The sequence below is a fragment of the Aulonocara stuartgranti genome (assembly GCF_965226115.1).
Source record: "Aulonocara stuartgranti genome assembly, chromosome: 17".
In the NCBI taxonomy this organism is placed as follows: domain Eukaryota; kingdom Metazoa; phylum Chordata; class Actinopteri; order Cichliformes; family Cichlidae; genus Aulonocara; species Aulonocara stuartgranti.
In genome coordinates, this window is record NC_138953.1 from 21,612,174 (window position 1) to 21,629,370 (window position 17,197).

At 44.5% G+C, this 17,197-nt stretch overlaps 1 protein-coding gene across 2 annotated transcripts in view; it reads left to right on the top strand.

Moving 5' to 3' along the window:
* The window catches only part of plxnb2a.1 (plexin b2a, tandem duplicate 1), a 239,462-nt gene that overhangs the window by 183,167 nt on the left and 39,098 nt on the right, over positions 1 to 17,197 (top strand). For both annotated transcript variants that reach the window (XM_082509940.1, XM_082509941.1), the window contains exons 16-20: positions 66 to 164; positions 5,485 to 5,572; positions 5,777 to 5,940; positions 9,390 to 9,538; positions 9,920 to 10,055. In XM_082509940.1, the coding sequence (XP_082366066.1) occupies positions 66 to 164; positions 5,485 to 5,572; positions 5,777 to 5,940; positions 9,390 to 9,538; positions 9,920 to 10,055 (636 nt within the window). The remainder of the gene's footprint in view (positions 1 to 65; positions 165 to 5,484; positions 5,573 to 5,776; positions 5,941 to 9,389; positions 9,539 to 9,919; positions 10,056 to 17,197) is intronic.

Here is a 17,197-nt window from a genome sequence, read left to right on the forward strand (position 1 = left end):
GTCGTCAACATCATCTGTGTGATCATTTCTCTCAGTTGTGTGTGTGTGTGTGTGTGTCTCTCCAGGACCGGACATTTTTGATCGGGACTGAACTGATGAAGCACAGCGAGCAGGAGGTGGCAAAGGAGGAGGAGACATCAAAGTTCAGATTCAGAGGATATAAGGTCAGTATAACGAGGAGGAAGAGGGGACAACCTTGTTAAAATTTGTGATAAAGATTAAATACTTTGAGCTCAAAAAAGACAAATATTCTGGTTTCAGTGCAGATTTTCATACTTAAAGCAGACCTGTTAACTCATGTTCATGTTAAACAAGACCAAGGTTTTCAGTTCAGTTCAATTCAGTTTTATTTAAATAGTGCCATATTACAGCACTCATCTCCTCTGAGTGCTTTGTATTGTAAGATGAAGACCCTTAGCATATCTTAGCACATATAATAATAATAATGAGAAATCCCCAACAACCGGACGACCCCCTGAGCGCAAGCACTTGGTGATAGTGGGAAGGAGAAACTCCCTTTTAACAGGAGGATGCCTCCAGTAGAACCAGGCTCAGGGAATGGCAGTCATCGTGACAGGTTGGGGGTCATAATGAGGTCAGTGTATGTGCAAGTAATCTCTGTGATCCAATCACAGACTTCAGACCGCTCCATCCAATGTGGTCATCTCAGACACACAGCTGTGAATGTAAGCACACAAAGTCATCTAATTAGAGTAAATGTGACGTTATAGTTTGTCAGAGTTTTCATCAGGGTTTCTTAATCACTGAAACTACCAGTTGGAGGCAAATTGAAGGTTTGTGACATGTCACCTCTTAGGGGTGTCAAGGTGGCTGATAGTTGGTGTAATAGGCCATTACGGTTCTCTGATGGTCGGTCCACGTCGACGTAGATGGCCTCTTTTACTCATGAAGACTGCTCTTGGGTGGAAAGTGAAACATCTGAAAGAAGACTTGGATGAACATGCACAGACACTGATCTGTGCTTAAGCCGTAATACGAGCTGGTTTGATTCTCTGAACACTAAGGACAGGTGCCTCAGGGCTTCCTTTATTTACCTCCTTTAGCACAGGATACACTGAAGGATCCTCCCTGAAAGAAAAGGAGAAGATGGCATCCCACGATTCAAAGGAACGCTCCATCAGGAGGTCAGCATGACTGAACAGAGATCATCACTGCTAACATGCAGATATGCTAAGATTAGTTAATCATACAGCAGTGCTACTTTTGGAGTGGAGTGAATGTTGCAGTGTAACTCGGGTTGCACTGACGCTGTCCTCGTTTTGGCGTGCTGTATTTCCATCTTTCAGGATTATCTTTAATTAAATTTGACTTCAGAGATGCGGAAAGCTTTAATAAAGGAAGAGTTAAAGTGGATCAAGAGAACATGTTGAGCGGAGAGCAGGGTGAACAGCATTTCTTAATGCAGCCATGTCATTTCACCCTCGTGACTGCAAAGCTCTGTTCTGTTTTTAACCTTAGTTGACATAGTGATATTTTCCACCCGCTTGTCTGTATTTATAACATTTACAGCACAAAACATTACGGCAGCAACACTCAGCATCATTTCCTGAAGAAATGTGACTAGAAAAAGACAGAAGGTCGGCAACAAGGTGCATTTTTTAGAAATATGAATCACATAAATTCACACAGGTAGAGTCCCTGAATAAAAATGTAGAACTGGAAATAATCCTGGGTGCAGACATTTGACAGGACCTCTGTCAGGCTGTGCTGGATTCTTCAGATCTGCTAGTTTTTTAGGCCTGCCACTGTCCTCCACTTGTCCACTCTCCTCAGAAATTTTCGCCTAATAGTTTAGACAGGCTGCATGAGTTGGGTAAATTTTTAATGCTTGAGTGATTGACAGGTCACTGCAAAGAGGCTTAACAAACCAAAATATTCCTCTGAAAATGGTCAAGTACAAGGACCGGATTAATAATGAGTAAAAAAGCAGCCAATGTCTAAATGACCCTTAGAAAGCATGGGGAACTATTGGACCACTTCAGAACATTCCAAGAAAGGTCTGACTTCTTACAAATCGAAGGGCGTAGGTTAAGACTTTTGCACAGTGGTGTAAATAATCCAAATACTTAGTAAAGTCTCTACTATGAAACCACTGAAAGCCTTTAAAAAGGGCACAGGAATAAAAGCTAAAAAGGAGTGTTGAACAGGAAAGAATCAGCTGACAAGATAAAAACAGAACGCAGTCTCTGAATGTGAACAGTAATGCTGCTTTTTCTGTGTCTTTACTAACGTACACAAATTAAAACCCACTTTAAAAAAAACCCCACTCTGATTCTTGTGCTGCGTCCATTAGCAGCCTCCAGAAAGAATGAAATCTCTCTCCGCTTCTCGGCTTTCTGTTTATGTTTTCAAGCTCGCCGTTGCTGCCGAAAGCTATAGAAAAATCAGGGAGTGCATCATTAATGATAATTAGACAATTAGTGCATCGTTAGCAGTTAATTTGTGAGTAAATGAACATGATTGGGAGTCAGAAAGTGTTTCGAGCGCAGCTCTAAGTTTAGTTCATTGCTTCTGAAATCTTGTGCTTGTGTTTAGTTTTATGTGTTTCGTCAGCTGTTTTCAGTTTTGTTGAGCACACACTGATTGTGCTGTCAAACGGATGTGTGCAATGGCGCCCCCTTATGGACTATAGAGATGGATAATTATTTTCCCTGATTCACTGAACCGCAGGTGTGTGCGTGTGTGTTTGTTTCAGTGACGTTTTGCTCGCATCCCTCTCGTACACCCCCCAGTTTTTCCTCTTTTCTGCCTCCATTGATCCTTGCCTCACGCTGAGTCCAAGTCTGCCAATATGAGTGTGTGTGTCTGTGTGGGGGTGTGCTTTCATGTTTGTGTGTGTCACTGCAGGTTTTCCTCTCATTATCTCTGGTATTTGTCTCTACATGATACTTTTTTTTTTTCATATATCCTGAAGAAAACTTGTCTTGATTTATGGCTACAGTGGTGTGTGTGTGTGTGTGTGTGTGTGTGTGTGTGTGTGTGTGTTTGCGTTTGCTTTTGCTTTTTTCATTGTGTGTGCTGACCTTCACAGTTGGATAGAGACGAGGTAATTTAGTGTGGAGTTCCAAAATAGGGAGGAAGGTTTTGTTGTTCTGTGTTAATGCAGACCTGAGGGGAAGTGTGTGTGTGTGTGTGTGTGTGTGTGTGTGTGTGTGTGTCGGGCTCCAGTCACTCATGCTGTAGTCTTTCATGTAATCTCTGTTCCCTGAGTTTAACATGTAGGCAGCACCGTCTTCCTGGTGTTATAAGTAACCTGATCAAACCGCATTGAGGACAAACTCTGGGAACAATTGCCTGATAGTTTGTCATTTAAGGACTTGTAGGCGTCACGTAAATATAAAACTTCGCCGCCTTCTGTAAAGCAGTACTAAAGTGTTCTGCATGGTAGAGGAAGTGGAAGCTCCAGGAGATGATGTAATGGACATAACATTGGATAACAGTGTCACACTGCTTTTTGCATAATGTCAGTGGGGAATTTTGATAAGTGGTGAAGAAAGCACTTACTGTGCAATACAAAAGTGTTCCTTTGTACGTGAGTTTTTCATTTTAAATGTCAGCAAAATGTCTTTAAAATGTCTCTTAAATCAGACGCTTGTCTGTTAGTGCTGTGCTGTGTTTCCTATGTTATTAAAGCAGATGTGGAATCAGACTATATCAGAGATGGATGTAGCTGCCAGGCCTGAAAAATGAAACAACAGGACCAGTATCTTGAGCCTGCATTCTTTCTAACAGCCAGCAGGAGGCGACTGCTCTGCTCTTTGGTTGTACGGCAGTGTGAGAGAAAAGAACTGAATATCTTGGACCCCAATAAACATCATGTGTCATTGTGTTTATTTCATAAATTATTATCCATATATTTTGAATAAAACAGGAAACAGGGCACAGTGCTGTGCAGAAGTCTTAGGCACCCGTCATTTCTTTATATTGTTATTTCAAGGAGCCAGTTTTTCTTGATTCTTGAAGTTGTCTCGAGCATTAGTTTTCCAGGCCTTTTGAAGGGTGCTGGCTGCTTTTTCACTCATTTTTAGTCCAGTAATTGTACCTGCTGCTAGTAACAATCATTTCTTCCTATTTCTTTGGTTGAATTTATGAAAAATGCCAAAGATAACAGTTTATTAGATACATATTTATATTTCTGCACCAACTTCCCAAAGAACTGGTGAAGCAGAAGCTTTCTACATCAGATGAATCGTATCTGAAAGACATGTTCTTTAGAAACTGGTGAGAAAAAATCACGCAGTCCTGACAGGGCCTGAGAGAAACATCTGGACCTTCAGATGATCCATATGTTGTTCATTGAAGCCTCATCAGAATGGTCTCAGTGGAAGAGCGGTTGTAGATGTGAAACAAGGAGAAAAGGCTGAGGTATGCCAGATCACACAAAAAATAATCAACAGAAATTTTATATTTTTTGTTAGAGGGTCAGGAGAGAGGTACAACAGTGAGCTTCTTCAGTAAAACACAGTGGAGGTTCTGTTGTGGTTTGGGGCTTTATTTTAGCCAGTGGTGTTGGGGATCTTGTCAAAATTGATGGTGTTATGAACACAGAAAAGCACCATCAGATTTTAATCCACCATCTGGAAAACATCTGAGTGGTAACAGCTTCGTTTTGCAACATACCGATGATCCCAAACACACTGCTGATGCAGAGAAAGCTTACCTGGGCAGCTAACACACAGTGGAACACTGAGTCATGGCTTGGCCTCAATATTATTGAAGGTGTGTGTGTGTGTGTGTGTGTGTGTGTGTGTGTGTGTGTGTGTGTGTGTGTGTGTGTGTGTGCGTGCAGAAACAACCAAAGAAGAGCTTTGAATGTCCTTCAGGAAGCCTGTTGAACTATTCCTGAAGACTATTTAAAAACAAATTGCAGAAAGCCGCCTGACAGAGTTCAGACTGTGCTGCAGAATAAAAGTGGTCACACCAAATATTGACTATTAAACTTGTTAGAATTGTGTAAACTCTGTTTTATTTGCATGTTTCAATAAATCGCTCCACCCGTGTCCCATTTTTCTAGCAACATGTAAAGAAATGAAGGGAGGCTCAGGACTTCTGCACAGCACTGTACTGTATATTTTAGGGTTTGGCTAGCTTGTAATTGACAAGCTGCGAATGTATGAGCCAGGTTCAAAATCAAAGAGGGTAACAACCAAATTGGCTTCGAAACTCTCCACAAACCAAATGTAGAACGTCGCCGTGGTATCCAAGTCCATCCTTTATATACTCAGTCCATGAGGTAGTTGTATTAGGTTAAAGCTGCAGTGTATGTCCTTCCAAGACACAACCACCACAACACCACTGGGACTTTAGATTCTCTTAATATAAGTCATTAATTTTTTTTTAGTTAAAACTATGATTACGGTTTGGATAAGATGGGCAGTGGTTTTGGTCTCCAGAAACATATTTTTTAGTTAATGAAATGTCCTCTGAAGTGATGGAAACATGGCCGTGTGTCTGTGTGTGCAGTTTGAATACGACGAGCAGCAGGAGGTGAACGTATCCTTCCACATCAAGGACAGAGACACTGAGAGGAAGATTGACAGCACCCTGACAGGTTGGTATTTCACCAACACAGACACTTCACAATCGCACATAAATCAGGATAAAGTGTGAAAGTGCAGTTATCACGCTGTTTTTAGTGTCACCTTCGCTCATTTCAAATTCACTTCCAGCTGCATTATGATAATTAGCCTCACCCTCTCTTCTCAATCTTCTTCTTCATCTTCCTCTCCTCTTCTTGCCGCTGTCTCCCCAACAGTCGTACTGTATAGCTGCTCAGTGGGAAGAGAGGACTGCAGCCTGTGTAAACATGCCGACTCCAAGTACCAGTGTGTTTGGTGCGCCGCCTCACACAGCTGCGTTTACCGGGAACTCTGCCGTTCACCGCAGCCAGCGCAGTGCCCCAACCCAGAAATCACTGATGTGAGTCATAAAAACACAAAGCCATGACCTCTGACATGTCGGTAGGAAACACTGTTGGAACTTCTTTATGGACAGGATTGGTTCTATGTTTGGGAGCCTGACGGGTGCGGTAACTTTTACCCTCTGTAAGACTATGGCAGTGAGATTCATCTATCCTTCCATCCATTTACTTTTGTTTATCCTATTTGGAAGCAGGTTGCAGCAGGATAAACAGGATCATTTACTTCAGATGTTTTCACCTCACCCAGCTTCTTTTTATGTGAAAAGCCTGCAACCATACTCTGAGGCTCCTCCAGATATCTGAGCGCTCTAAAAGTCCAGACACCCAACAGATGAAGCTAGTTTCTGCCATTGGTATCTGCAATTTCCCTCTTCTGGTCCACTTCTCGCTAAACTCCTTTGCTTTGGGCACCAGCTCTCCCCCAACTCAGCAATCGTGTCGTCCACACAAAAATCTGAAACACGATTCTCAAACAGATCTTCCTCACATTGACGTCCTGTTCATATGTAAAAAAAGGAAAACCCAACTCATCATCATTCAGCAAAATCACAGGTAAAAAGTTCTAATAAGAGAGCTTTATCATGTTCAGATATCCCAGTTTTGGGTGAGAATTCCTGGGACTAAGTAAAAGATCTGCACCAAGAATGTCTTATTCTTCAGTTTCACACAAATATAACAACCACAAAGACTTGAACAAAAACTGCAGCATGTTCCATTTATAATCTGCACTGAACCAGAGAGTGACCTCACAGCATTTCAGAGATTAAACCGCAGAGCTGTGATGTGGCTGTGTCATTTAACAGAAGCAGAAATCCAGGAGAAGATCTGTGAGTAGCACCTTTAATAGAGCCAGTATTGCATTTTCCCTTCTCATCGTAACAGAAGACGAGAAAACCTACTGACATAAATCACACTGTTGTTCATGTGAAGTTGTCCTTTGTAGAAAAGAGTGCAGTGGGAAAACTGCAACCAGCTCTGAAATGTGCTGCGGCTGCAGAAAAAAAAACATACATAGAAAGCAATCTTATGGATGACAGAGGACAAGAATGATTTTACATGGATCTGTTTGATTTTTGTCACTTTGCACAACCTGATTTGCTCACCAACATATTTTTGTAAGTGCTCTTACTTGGTTAGCATCCAAGTTTTTGGTGCAAAGCCTAAAAGTTTCTCACTTTTAACCTGATGGCCATCATCTTTAAAGAAACGGAGTGTTACGTTATCAGCTAACCCTGGCTTGCCTAGTTAGCAAGCTGGATCCACAGACTATATTTGTGCAACACAAAGAAGCAAACACCTGCTAATTAGTATTAAATAAGACACTAAAGCTGGAAGTAAAGATTAATTAATTGGCAGCATTTAACTTCACTCCACGATCATTATGTCGACTCCAATCACTTGAATTAATTGAGGTCATTCAAGTTAGCCACACTATTAATAATACACATTTTTATCTTTACTGCAGTTTAAATGGGTGAGATGCATTACAGTCACACTAAAGCAGCACAACCAGAATTATGAAGTTGCCACCTCGTTGCCTTTGAAATAGTTACTTCAAAGATGGGGATCGAATCTGCGGCCACTCAGATTCAGCTCAAAGCAGCTTTGCCACATCAAGATGGCGATAAAACAGCAATCAGACAGTCGGTCTGCTCTCAGTTTGCCGTTGAATGGGGCCAATCTGGCAATCACATGCAGTCTCTTTGGGTTAATACATCCATTAACTGTGATAAATTGGCCAAAACTTCAAATCTGTTTGCAGCTACATACATAGAAATTCTGCTACTACTTACATTAAGTACCAGTTTAACTGGAAAATAGGCGTTTGGTAGGATTGCTTTTACTTAGGAGGAATAACCAATACCTAGTTGGCATCCAGCTGAGTCGACTCCCTTTTTGCAAAGGGTTGATTGCCAGCACATTGCAACCAATCTGCGTGGTTTAGAAATTAGACAGCAATTCTTTGCAACCTTTCACCAATCTGTCTGAGATGGCAGTCGATCATCTTCCTAAACCACAGGTGTCTAACCTGAAGCCTCAAGGGCCGGTGTCCTGCAGGTTTTAGATATCAACCTGGGTCAACACCCCTGAATCAAATGATTAGTTCATTGCCAGGCCTCTGGAGAACTTCAAGACACGTTGAAGAGGTAATTTAGTCATTTAAATGAGCAGTGTTGGATCAAGGACCCTTTAGGCCTGGAGTTGGACACCCCCGTCCTAATTTATTAAACTGAATTTTGTATGGTTTTTTTGTTCATTTTGTTCAGTATCAATTTTGTTCTTCAGGATTTTTTTCTTTTAGTTGTACATCAAATTAAACAAACCAAAGAATCCACGAACCCTCACCTACATCTGTGTGGACGGTCTTAGAAATCCACATCTTTCCACAAATTCATCTCTTCTCTTTTTGTCACTGAGCTAATTTTTTTTCCTTCCCATATTGTATTCGCTGTTTCTCTCCTCCTTGGCTGAACTGCTTCAGTATGTTTCCTATTTTCTCTGGAACATCAGTCATTTGTTTCAGGCCCCGTCTTGATTTCCTCTGGGCTGCGGCTGATTATGCCAGAAGAAGTTAGTTATTTCCACAGCAGACTTTGCTGAGGATGACAGGGAGGTGAATATATACAAGATGAATTTGATCTTATACGTCGTGCAGTCACGTCAAATTGAAGATGAGATGGCCCAAATTGAAGCAGATATGCCGAGCCTTTGCTTCAGAAGATGTGTTTTCACAGGCTGTACTTCAACATCTTTATGAATATTTATACATTAATGTCATAACATTGGAAGCAGAAATATTTACAATTTGTTTTTTTATCTTTCTTTAGATTTTTTCCCATTTTCAGATTTTTCCCTTTAATTCATAAAGTCGTAGTACAGAGAGAAAACCCCCAAAAAGCACAGAATTATAAAAATATTTTCTTTATAAAATCTGAAATATTTGAAAAAAATATTGTTTTTAAATATTACAAAGTGCAATTAATGGAATATTTGTTTTAGAAAATGGACGTATTCATTGGTCGGTAGGTCACTTATCATTAAAATAAAAGCAGCACGGCGCTGTTTTCACCTTTACACTGTGCTACACTCTAATTAGCATTCAGCTTCACCTGAAGCATCCCTGAAGCCTTCATTTGTTGGACACTTTGGCCAAGCAGAAACTGGTGAGCTGTGAGTGGCGCATGCAGGCGTCCCATCATTCTGTGATTTGGGGAATGCTTTACATCTTCATTATCACTCGGTAGCGTTTGCTTAATTGTAGGAAGCCAAAATTGTTAATATTTGATTGTTGTGCAGTATTCTGTAAGGACCTTTCAAACCTGTTTCTACCCACAGCTTGTGTGACTGATTGACAGAAAAAGTAACTTTGGTATTATTGCAGGTTTTGGAATTTCAGCTCTCCTGCTATGATCTGTGATATCAAACAGTCTTTTCTTTCCTTCTCCAGATCAGCCCTCGGTACGGCCCTCTGAATGGCCGGATCTCAGTGACCATCAAAGGCTCCAACATGGGAATAAAGAAGGATGACATCAAAAAGATCACAGTGGCTGGAGTGGACTGCATTCACCAGGAGGACAGATACTCTGTCTCAACCAGGTACTCTAACAGGAGCGACGGCCTCGTTAACATGCAGATAGAAGCGCACCTGTTGCTTTTACACATTAAGCTGAAGCTCTTTCACATGCACCTGTAGCAGTGTGCTGACATGAATTATTAGCTAAAGATAAAAATCTATAAAAGCTTAGTGTTTCTGCACGTCATTTTGTTTTTTTTGGTTGATTGTACCAGGCACTGCCCCGCAGGTGAAGGCTTTGATCTATTAGCCTGACCCAAAACTTGATTGCTTACATACTTGCAAGTAATCTCCATATGTAATGTACAATTAAGGGGTTGATTCAAGAGGGGGCACTGAGTTATTTGAATTCTGGGCCTCCATCTGTTTTCTGAACCGCGGCCTCTGTTGTTTTCTGTCGGCAGCGTGGTGTGTGAGATTGGCCCGGCGAAGCGAAACCCACCGCAGGACCTCCCGTTTGAAAGGACCAACAGCGGACCAGTGGAGATAACAGTTGAAGGAGAACGATCGGGGACATCTCAGGTCTATTTTACCTACAGGGTACGTCAAGACCTTCCTCTAACACACGGTCAGGAAACGCATGAAAGTAGCAGGTGCTCATCAGCACTTTCAAAATAAGAGTGTGGGGTTTGTCTACTAGTAAGGTAATTATGGGTAATCGTGGGTATGGATAAAAAGAAATAAGTCAGTAGATAGACGCCTGACCTTGCTTGTGTTATTCACACGCCAGCAGACTAAAGCGAAAGATGTTTCTGTAGCTTGTTTCAGGCTTTTTGATTCAACTTATAATTTAAGACAGTGACGATTAACGAAGATCAGTAATAAACTGATAAATCCCCCTGAAAACACCAGAGGCTCCTTTACATACAGCTCAGGCTTCATAGCATAATGAGCATCAGACCCCACATATGTTAACAGCTAACATGTGTCTTATCTGTACACTAGTTTGCTATTAGAAATGCTGTAGAAATGTCTCCTGATCTTCTGTCTTAAAGCATCTTAGTTCAACTTCAGGAAGCTTTAAAAAACTGTTCAGTCTGGTGTAGTTAAACCTGCAGACACTGCATGCAAACCTTCTCAAAGTCTCTGAGGCAACACCGAACATTGTTTGACACAAGTGCTTCAAACCCCGGAGATCAAATCCCAGAAACATTAAAAGGTTTCTAACAAAGTAAAAGCATGCGGCTCTTCTCTGGTGCGATGCAAGGAAACGGTCTCCCTAAAGAAGCGACAGTGCGTGAAAATACTCCTCGCATACAAATTCACCACCGCCGCACCAAAGTCCATTCAGTTTCCATTCATCCCCCCCACCCTCGCATAGCACAAGAGGAGAAACAAACATGATCAAAATAAATGTGCTTCACCTGCTGTTCTGTTTTGTTTCTTGAACTCGGCTCAGTTGCTTAATTTGAATATCGCTGTTCACATTCATATTTCTTGTTTGTTTCTATTGAACTGACAAAAAGCTAATTAAAGCAAACTGCTGAGACCAAAATGACTAATTTAGTTCATCAGCAGTGCGTCACTGCCTTTAAATGCTGCGACTCAGCTCAGGGTTGAAACTTCAGATTACTACATTGCTGATTTGTCTTAGTGTCTACGCAGAAATATGAAACTAATAAACATGCTGACCACGATGTTGGGCTTTTCATGAACAAGAACACATCGTGTTTCAAAAATATTCAAAATCCAAATGTTTTCACTCCTTTTAGCTTCTCAAATGTGATGAATTTCGGCGTGTTAGAGGTGAAATTGGATAACATTATGATTACAAGGAGCATTTTGAGTATTTTACAGACATTTTTGGAACAGGTAGGTCGATTAATGAAAAGTCACAAATCACAAAAAACACACATGTGCAGTTGCCCTCAGAAAAAAACACAAAAACTGCAGCAATACGTGTTGCTGAATCATGAAAACAAAGAATACTTCCACAGCTTTAAACTGTCGCTGTATTTATATACCTGCACTCTAGGGTAGCTTTGCATGATTCACAGTTCAGAATAATCCGGATTTATAGTTTAGTCGGCACTGGTGCTGCCTCTCAGTCAATCCTGCATGGGTCAAGCTGTTTTAACTTTCTTTGCTGCTCATGAACAGAAAGTCCAAACTACAGGCAGAGCTTTCATAATGCCCACAAGATATCCACTGGCCAATGATTCACCAAGATGAAGAGAAAGAAAACATACTTTATACAGTACTTAATAATAATAATGGATTGGATTTATATAGCGCTTTTCAAGGCACCCAAAGCGCTTTACAATGCCACTATTCATTCACTCTCACATTCATACACACATATCGCGCCATCGGCCCCTCTGGCCAACACCAGTAGGCAAGTAGGGTAAAGTGTCTTGCCCAGGGACACAACGACACAACGACCAGGACAGAGAGCCCAGGGATCGAACCGGCGACCTTCCGGTTACAGATGCGATTCCCAACCCCCTGAGCCACTATCTACTCACCTTTTAAAAATATAGAGATGACAATAAAATGTTCTTTAGAAAATAAAAAATAAATAAATAAATAATACTATAAAAACTTAACTAAAGGTTTGAACTGTCACTTGAGAATATACCATACCAAAAACAAAAGGAAATGAATTGTTGAAGTTCACAAGTGTCAGGAATTGGAGTGAAAAGTATGATCAAGAATGTCAAAAAGCCACACAGTACAAAACCAGCCTGGCAGAGGAAGGAAATTAAAGATTACAAAGACTCTAGTAAGAGATGTGTCCAAAGACCCCAACACAACTGCCACCTGACTGACACCCATTAACGACTTAGCCAAGTCAGGAATTGTAGTATAAAAAAGTAAAAACTCAAACTCTCTACAGAAATGGACTGTGAGGTCGCAGACCAAGAATAATACTGCAGAAGAAGATGTTCTTAATCCAGACTGAAAGTGACAATTATTCACACTGGAAGCTAAACTAGACTAAACTGGAGCTCTTTGATCACAGCGATGGTGCTACAACAAAGAAGGCTACAACCTAAAGATCAGCGTTTCTACAGTGAAACACGGTGGTGGGAGTATTGTGCTGTGAAAAATGAGAGCCACATATGAGGATATTCGTTTAAAGTTTTGATAGAACAGTAGCAGTATAATGTAAGTGGATATCAGGCCCTTGTAGAGCAAAATTCAGTATTTTGGTCTAAATAACCCAAAATGTGACGTCCACATATGTGGACGCCAGGTCCTAGGAGGTTAAAGAAAACCTCAAGCTGTCAGCAGCTAAACTGGGACCCAAAACATGCATCACTCCTGGTGAAGGAGTAACATTACTCGCCGGCCTGCATAAAGCCGCGACTTGAATCCCGTTAAAGATCTGTGTGGTAAACAGAAGACCAAGGTTCATACTGGAAGGCCTTTAAATCTGGAGGCACTCGTGAAGCGCTTTAAAAAAAAAAAAAAAGCAGTCATTTTCATTGGGGGGCAAATACTTCTGTCCCCGGTGCTTTTTAAGCAAGACAATTCAGTCTTTGTGTCCGAGTCTGAGTTTTGTTTTTATTTTGTTTTTTGTTTTTTTGGCACCAGGTGCTTTCCAGTGTCCATTTGGAGTTTTCATGTTCAGCTTTCATTGTGGTGTAAAGTGACAGAACCATCACGGAGGATTCAGAAACCTGTGCTTTTTAAAAAAAATTACAAACAGGCTTTCTTCCTTTACTCCTCAGTTACATTAGAGTAAACGCCTTCAGATGACTATAAAGACAGTTAAATGTTCCTGAATGGTTGGAGCTGTTCAGCCTAAGCTTTAAAGTTTCTGTGTGTCACGAGGACAGACTAATAAGCTCGTCTGGGTTATAATTGATGTACAAATGACTAATTACTGCAGCTGACAAATGCTGACCTTTGATGTGAATGAGCCTGATGCTGCCTCATTTTAATTCCACATCGATTTGTTCAGATTTCCATCTGCTGCAACTCCCCTAGTGAGTGTCTCTGGGTTGGAGTTTGTTTCCTTTTAACGTGAAGAACTGTCTGCATTCCCTTTGTCTCTCCCACCGAATACACTTCAGTTGCTGCTGCCTCCTGCACTGCTGTTTTCTCTGTGTGTTCAACTTCCAACCAGGCAGAGTTGTTATGAGTTTGCCTGCCGTTGGGGATATTTATTTTTGTGCTTGCAGCGCTGTCTGCCAGAACAACGAGAACAAATCTGCAACAGCAACGAGCCGAATGCTTAAGTGCGTCTCAGCAGCTGCACATGTGCTACGCTCATTTAAATGATATCATAGTTCTTCTTTGCTTTGGATTCATTTTTATACTTTTTTATTTATATAAGATTCTTCTTGCATCTAAAGAAAGACGACTTAACTTGATCATTTTGAAGGCTCTTTGTGCTGGGGTGTAAACCAGGCATAATATTTGCTCTTGGTTTGGTTGTCCTGTCAGGACTGTACAGAACCTTCCAGTATAACAGAAACCCCTCCAGCTGACCCGCACAGCACAGAAGTAGAAAACGTGCCTGACAGTGAAGCTCGGCCATGACACGGATTTTTATTTTCTTTCTTTTAGTTGTTGTCCTTGAATCGCTACCTTATCGTGGTGGAGGGGTTTGTGTGTCCCAGGGATCCCAGGGGCTATGTTGTCTGGGGGCTTTTGCCCCCTGGTAGGGTCTCCCATGGCAAACTGGTCCTGGGTGAGGGACCAGACAAAGAGCGATTCAGAAGACCCCCATGAAAAGAATATCGAGGGAACAGTTTACCCTGCCCGGGATAGGGTTACCGGGGCCCCGCCCTGGAGCCAGGCCCGGGGAGGGTGCCCGAGGGCGAGCGTCTGGTGGCCGGGCCTTAGTCCATGGGGCCCGGCCGGGCACAGCCCGAAGAGGAGACATGGGCCCATCCTCCCGCAGGCCCACCACCCGCAGGAGGCGCCATAGGGGTCGGGTGCATTGTGAGCCGGGTGGCGGCCAGGAGCGGAGGCCCTGGCGGACCGACCCCCGGCTGCCAAGACTGGCAATAGGGACATGGAATGTTACCTCTCTGGTGGGGAAGGAGCCTGAGTTGGTGCGTGAGGTTGAGAGGTACCGGCTAGATATAGTTGGGCTCACCTCTACGCATTGTCTGGGCTCTGGAACCAGTCTCCTGGAGAGGGGCTGGACTCTGTCTCAGTCTGGAGTTGCCCCTGGTGAGAGGCGGCGGGCTGGGGTGGGTATTCTTATATCCCCTCGGCTTGCTGCCGGTACGTTGGGGTTTTTCCCGGTGGACGAGAGGGTTTGTTCCCTGCGCCTTAGGGTCGGGGAACGGGTCCTGACTGTCATCTGCGCTTATGCGCCGAGTGGCAGTTCGGAGTACCCAGCCTTCTTAGAGTCCCTGGGGGGGGTGCTGGAAGGTGCTCCACCTGGAGACTCTGTTGTCCTGCTGGGAGACTTCAATGCTCACGTGGGTAACGACAGCGAGACCTGGAGGGGCGTGATTGGGAGGAACGGCCTCCCTGATCTGAACCCGAGCGGTGCTTTGTTATTGGACTTCTGTGCTAATCACAGTTTGGCCATAACGAACACCCTGTTCGAACATAAGAGTGTCCATAAGTGCACGTGGCACCAGGATGCTCTAGGCCGTAGGTCGATGATCGATTTTGTAATCGTATCACCAGACCTGCGACCATATGTTCTGGACACTCGGGTAAAGAGAGGGGCTGAGCTGTCAACTGATCACCACCTGGTGGTGAGTTGGATCAGGTGGCGGGGGAGGACGCTGGACAGACCTGGTGCACCTAAACGCGTAGTGAGGGTGTGCTGGGAACGTCTAGCAGAGGCCCCAGTCCGCGAGATCTTCAACGCACACCTCCGGCAGAGCTTCAACAGCATTCCGAGGGAGACTGGGGACATTGAGTCCGAATGGACCATGTTCAGCGTCTCCATTGCCGAAGCTGCTGCATTGAGCTGCGGCCGCAAGGTGGTTGGTGCCTGCCGTGGTGGTAATCCCCGAACCAAATGGTGGACACCAGAGGTGAAGGGAGCCACCAGGCTGAAGAAGGAGGCCTATCGGGCTTGGTTAGCCTGTGGGACTCCGGAGGCAGCCGACAGGTATCGACAGGCCAAGCGGAATGCGGCTCGGGCAGTGGCTGAAGCAAAAACTCGGGTGTGGGAGGAGTTCGGAGAGGCCATGGAAAAAGACTTTCGGACTGCCTCGAAGAGATTCTGGCAAACCGTCAGGCGTCTCAGGAGGGGAAAGCGGTGCTCTACCTGCACTGTGTATAGTGCTGGCGGAGCGCTGTTGACGTCGACTGAGAAAATTGTCGGGCGGTGGAAGGAATACTTCGAGGACCTCCTTAATCCCACTGACACGTCTTCCGGGGAGGAAGCAGAGTCTGGGGATGAGGGGTGTGACCCACCAATTTCCGGGGGCGAGGTCACTGAGGCAGTTAAACAACTCCTTGGTGGCAGAGCCCCTGGTGTCGATAAGGTCCGCCCCGAGTTCCTGAAGGCTCTGGACGTTGTAGGGCTGTCTTGGTTGACACGTCTCTGCAATGTTGCGTGGAGATCAGGGGCAGTACCTGTGGACTGGCAGACCGGGGTGGTGGTCCCCATCTTCAAGAAGGGGGACCGGAGGGTGTGTTCCAACTACAGGGGGATCACACTCCTCAGCCTCCCCGGGAAAGTCTATGCCAGGGTGCTGGAGAGGAGGGTTCGTCCGCTAGTCGAACCTCGGATACAGGAGGAACAATGCGGTTTTCGTCCTGGTCGCGGAACACTGGACCAGCTCTTTGTCCTCTCGAGGATACTTGAGGGTGCATGGGAGTTTGCCCAACCAGTCTACATGTGTTTTGTGGACCTGGAGAAGGCATTCGACCGTGTCCCTCGGGGCGTCCTGTGGGAGGTGTTGCGCGAGTATGGGGTGTCTGGCCCATTGCTACGGGCCATTCAATCCCTATACAACCGTTGCAAGAGCTTGGTTCGCATTGCCGGCAATAAGTCGGACTCGTTCCCGGTGGGTGATGGGCTCCGCCAGGGCTGCCCTTTGTCTCCGGTTCTGTTCATAATTTTTATGGACAGGATTTCTAGGCGCAGCCAAGTGGCGGAGGGCTTTCGCTTTGGTGGCCTCAGAATCTCATCTCTGATTTTTGCGGATGATGTGGTTCTGTTGGCTTCATCGGGTGAGGGCCTCCAGCTCGCACTGGAGCGGTTCGCAGCCGAGTGTAACGCAGCGGGAATGAGGATCAGCACCTCCAAATCTGAGGCCATGGTTCTCAGCCGGAAAAGGGTGGAGTGCCCACTCCGGGTCGGGGATGAGTTCCTGCCCCAAGTGGAGGAGTTCAAGTATCTCGGGGTCTTGTTCGCGAGTGATGGGAGAAGGGAGCTGGAGATCGACAGACGGATTGGGGCTGCGGCTGCAGTAATGCGGACGCTGCACCGGTCAGTCGTGGTGAAGAGGGAGCTGAGTGTAAAAGCGAAGCTCTCAATTTACCGGTCGATCTACGTCCCTACCCTCACCTATGGCCACGAGCTGTGGGTAGTGACCGAAAGAACGAGATCGCGGATACAAGCGGCGGAAATGAGCTTCCTCCGAAGGGTGGCTGGCCTCTCCCTTAGAGATAGGGTGAGAAGTTCGGCCATCCGGGAGGGGCTTAGAGTAGAGCAGCTGCTGCTCCACATCGAAAGGAGCCAGCTGAGGTGGTTCGGGCATCTGGCAAGGATGCCCCCTGGGCGCCTCCTGGGCGAGGTGTTCCAGGCATGTCCC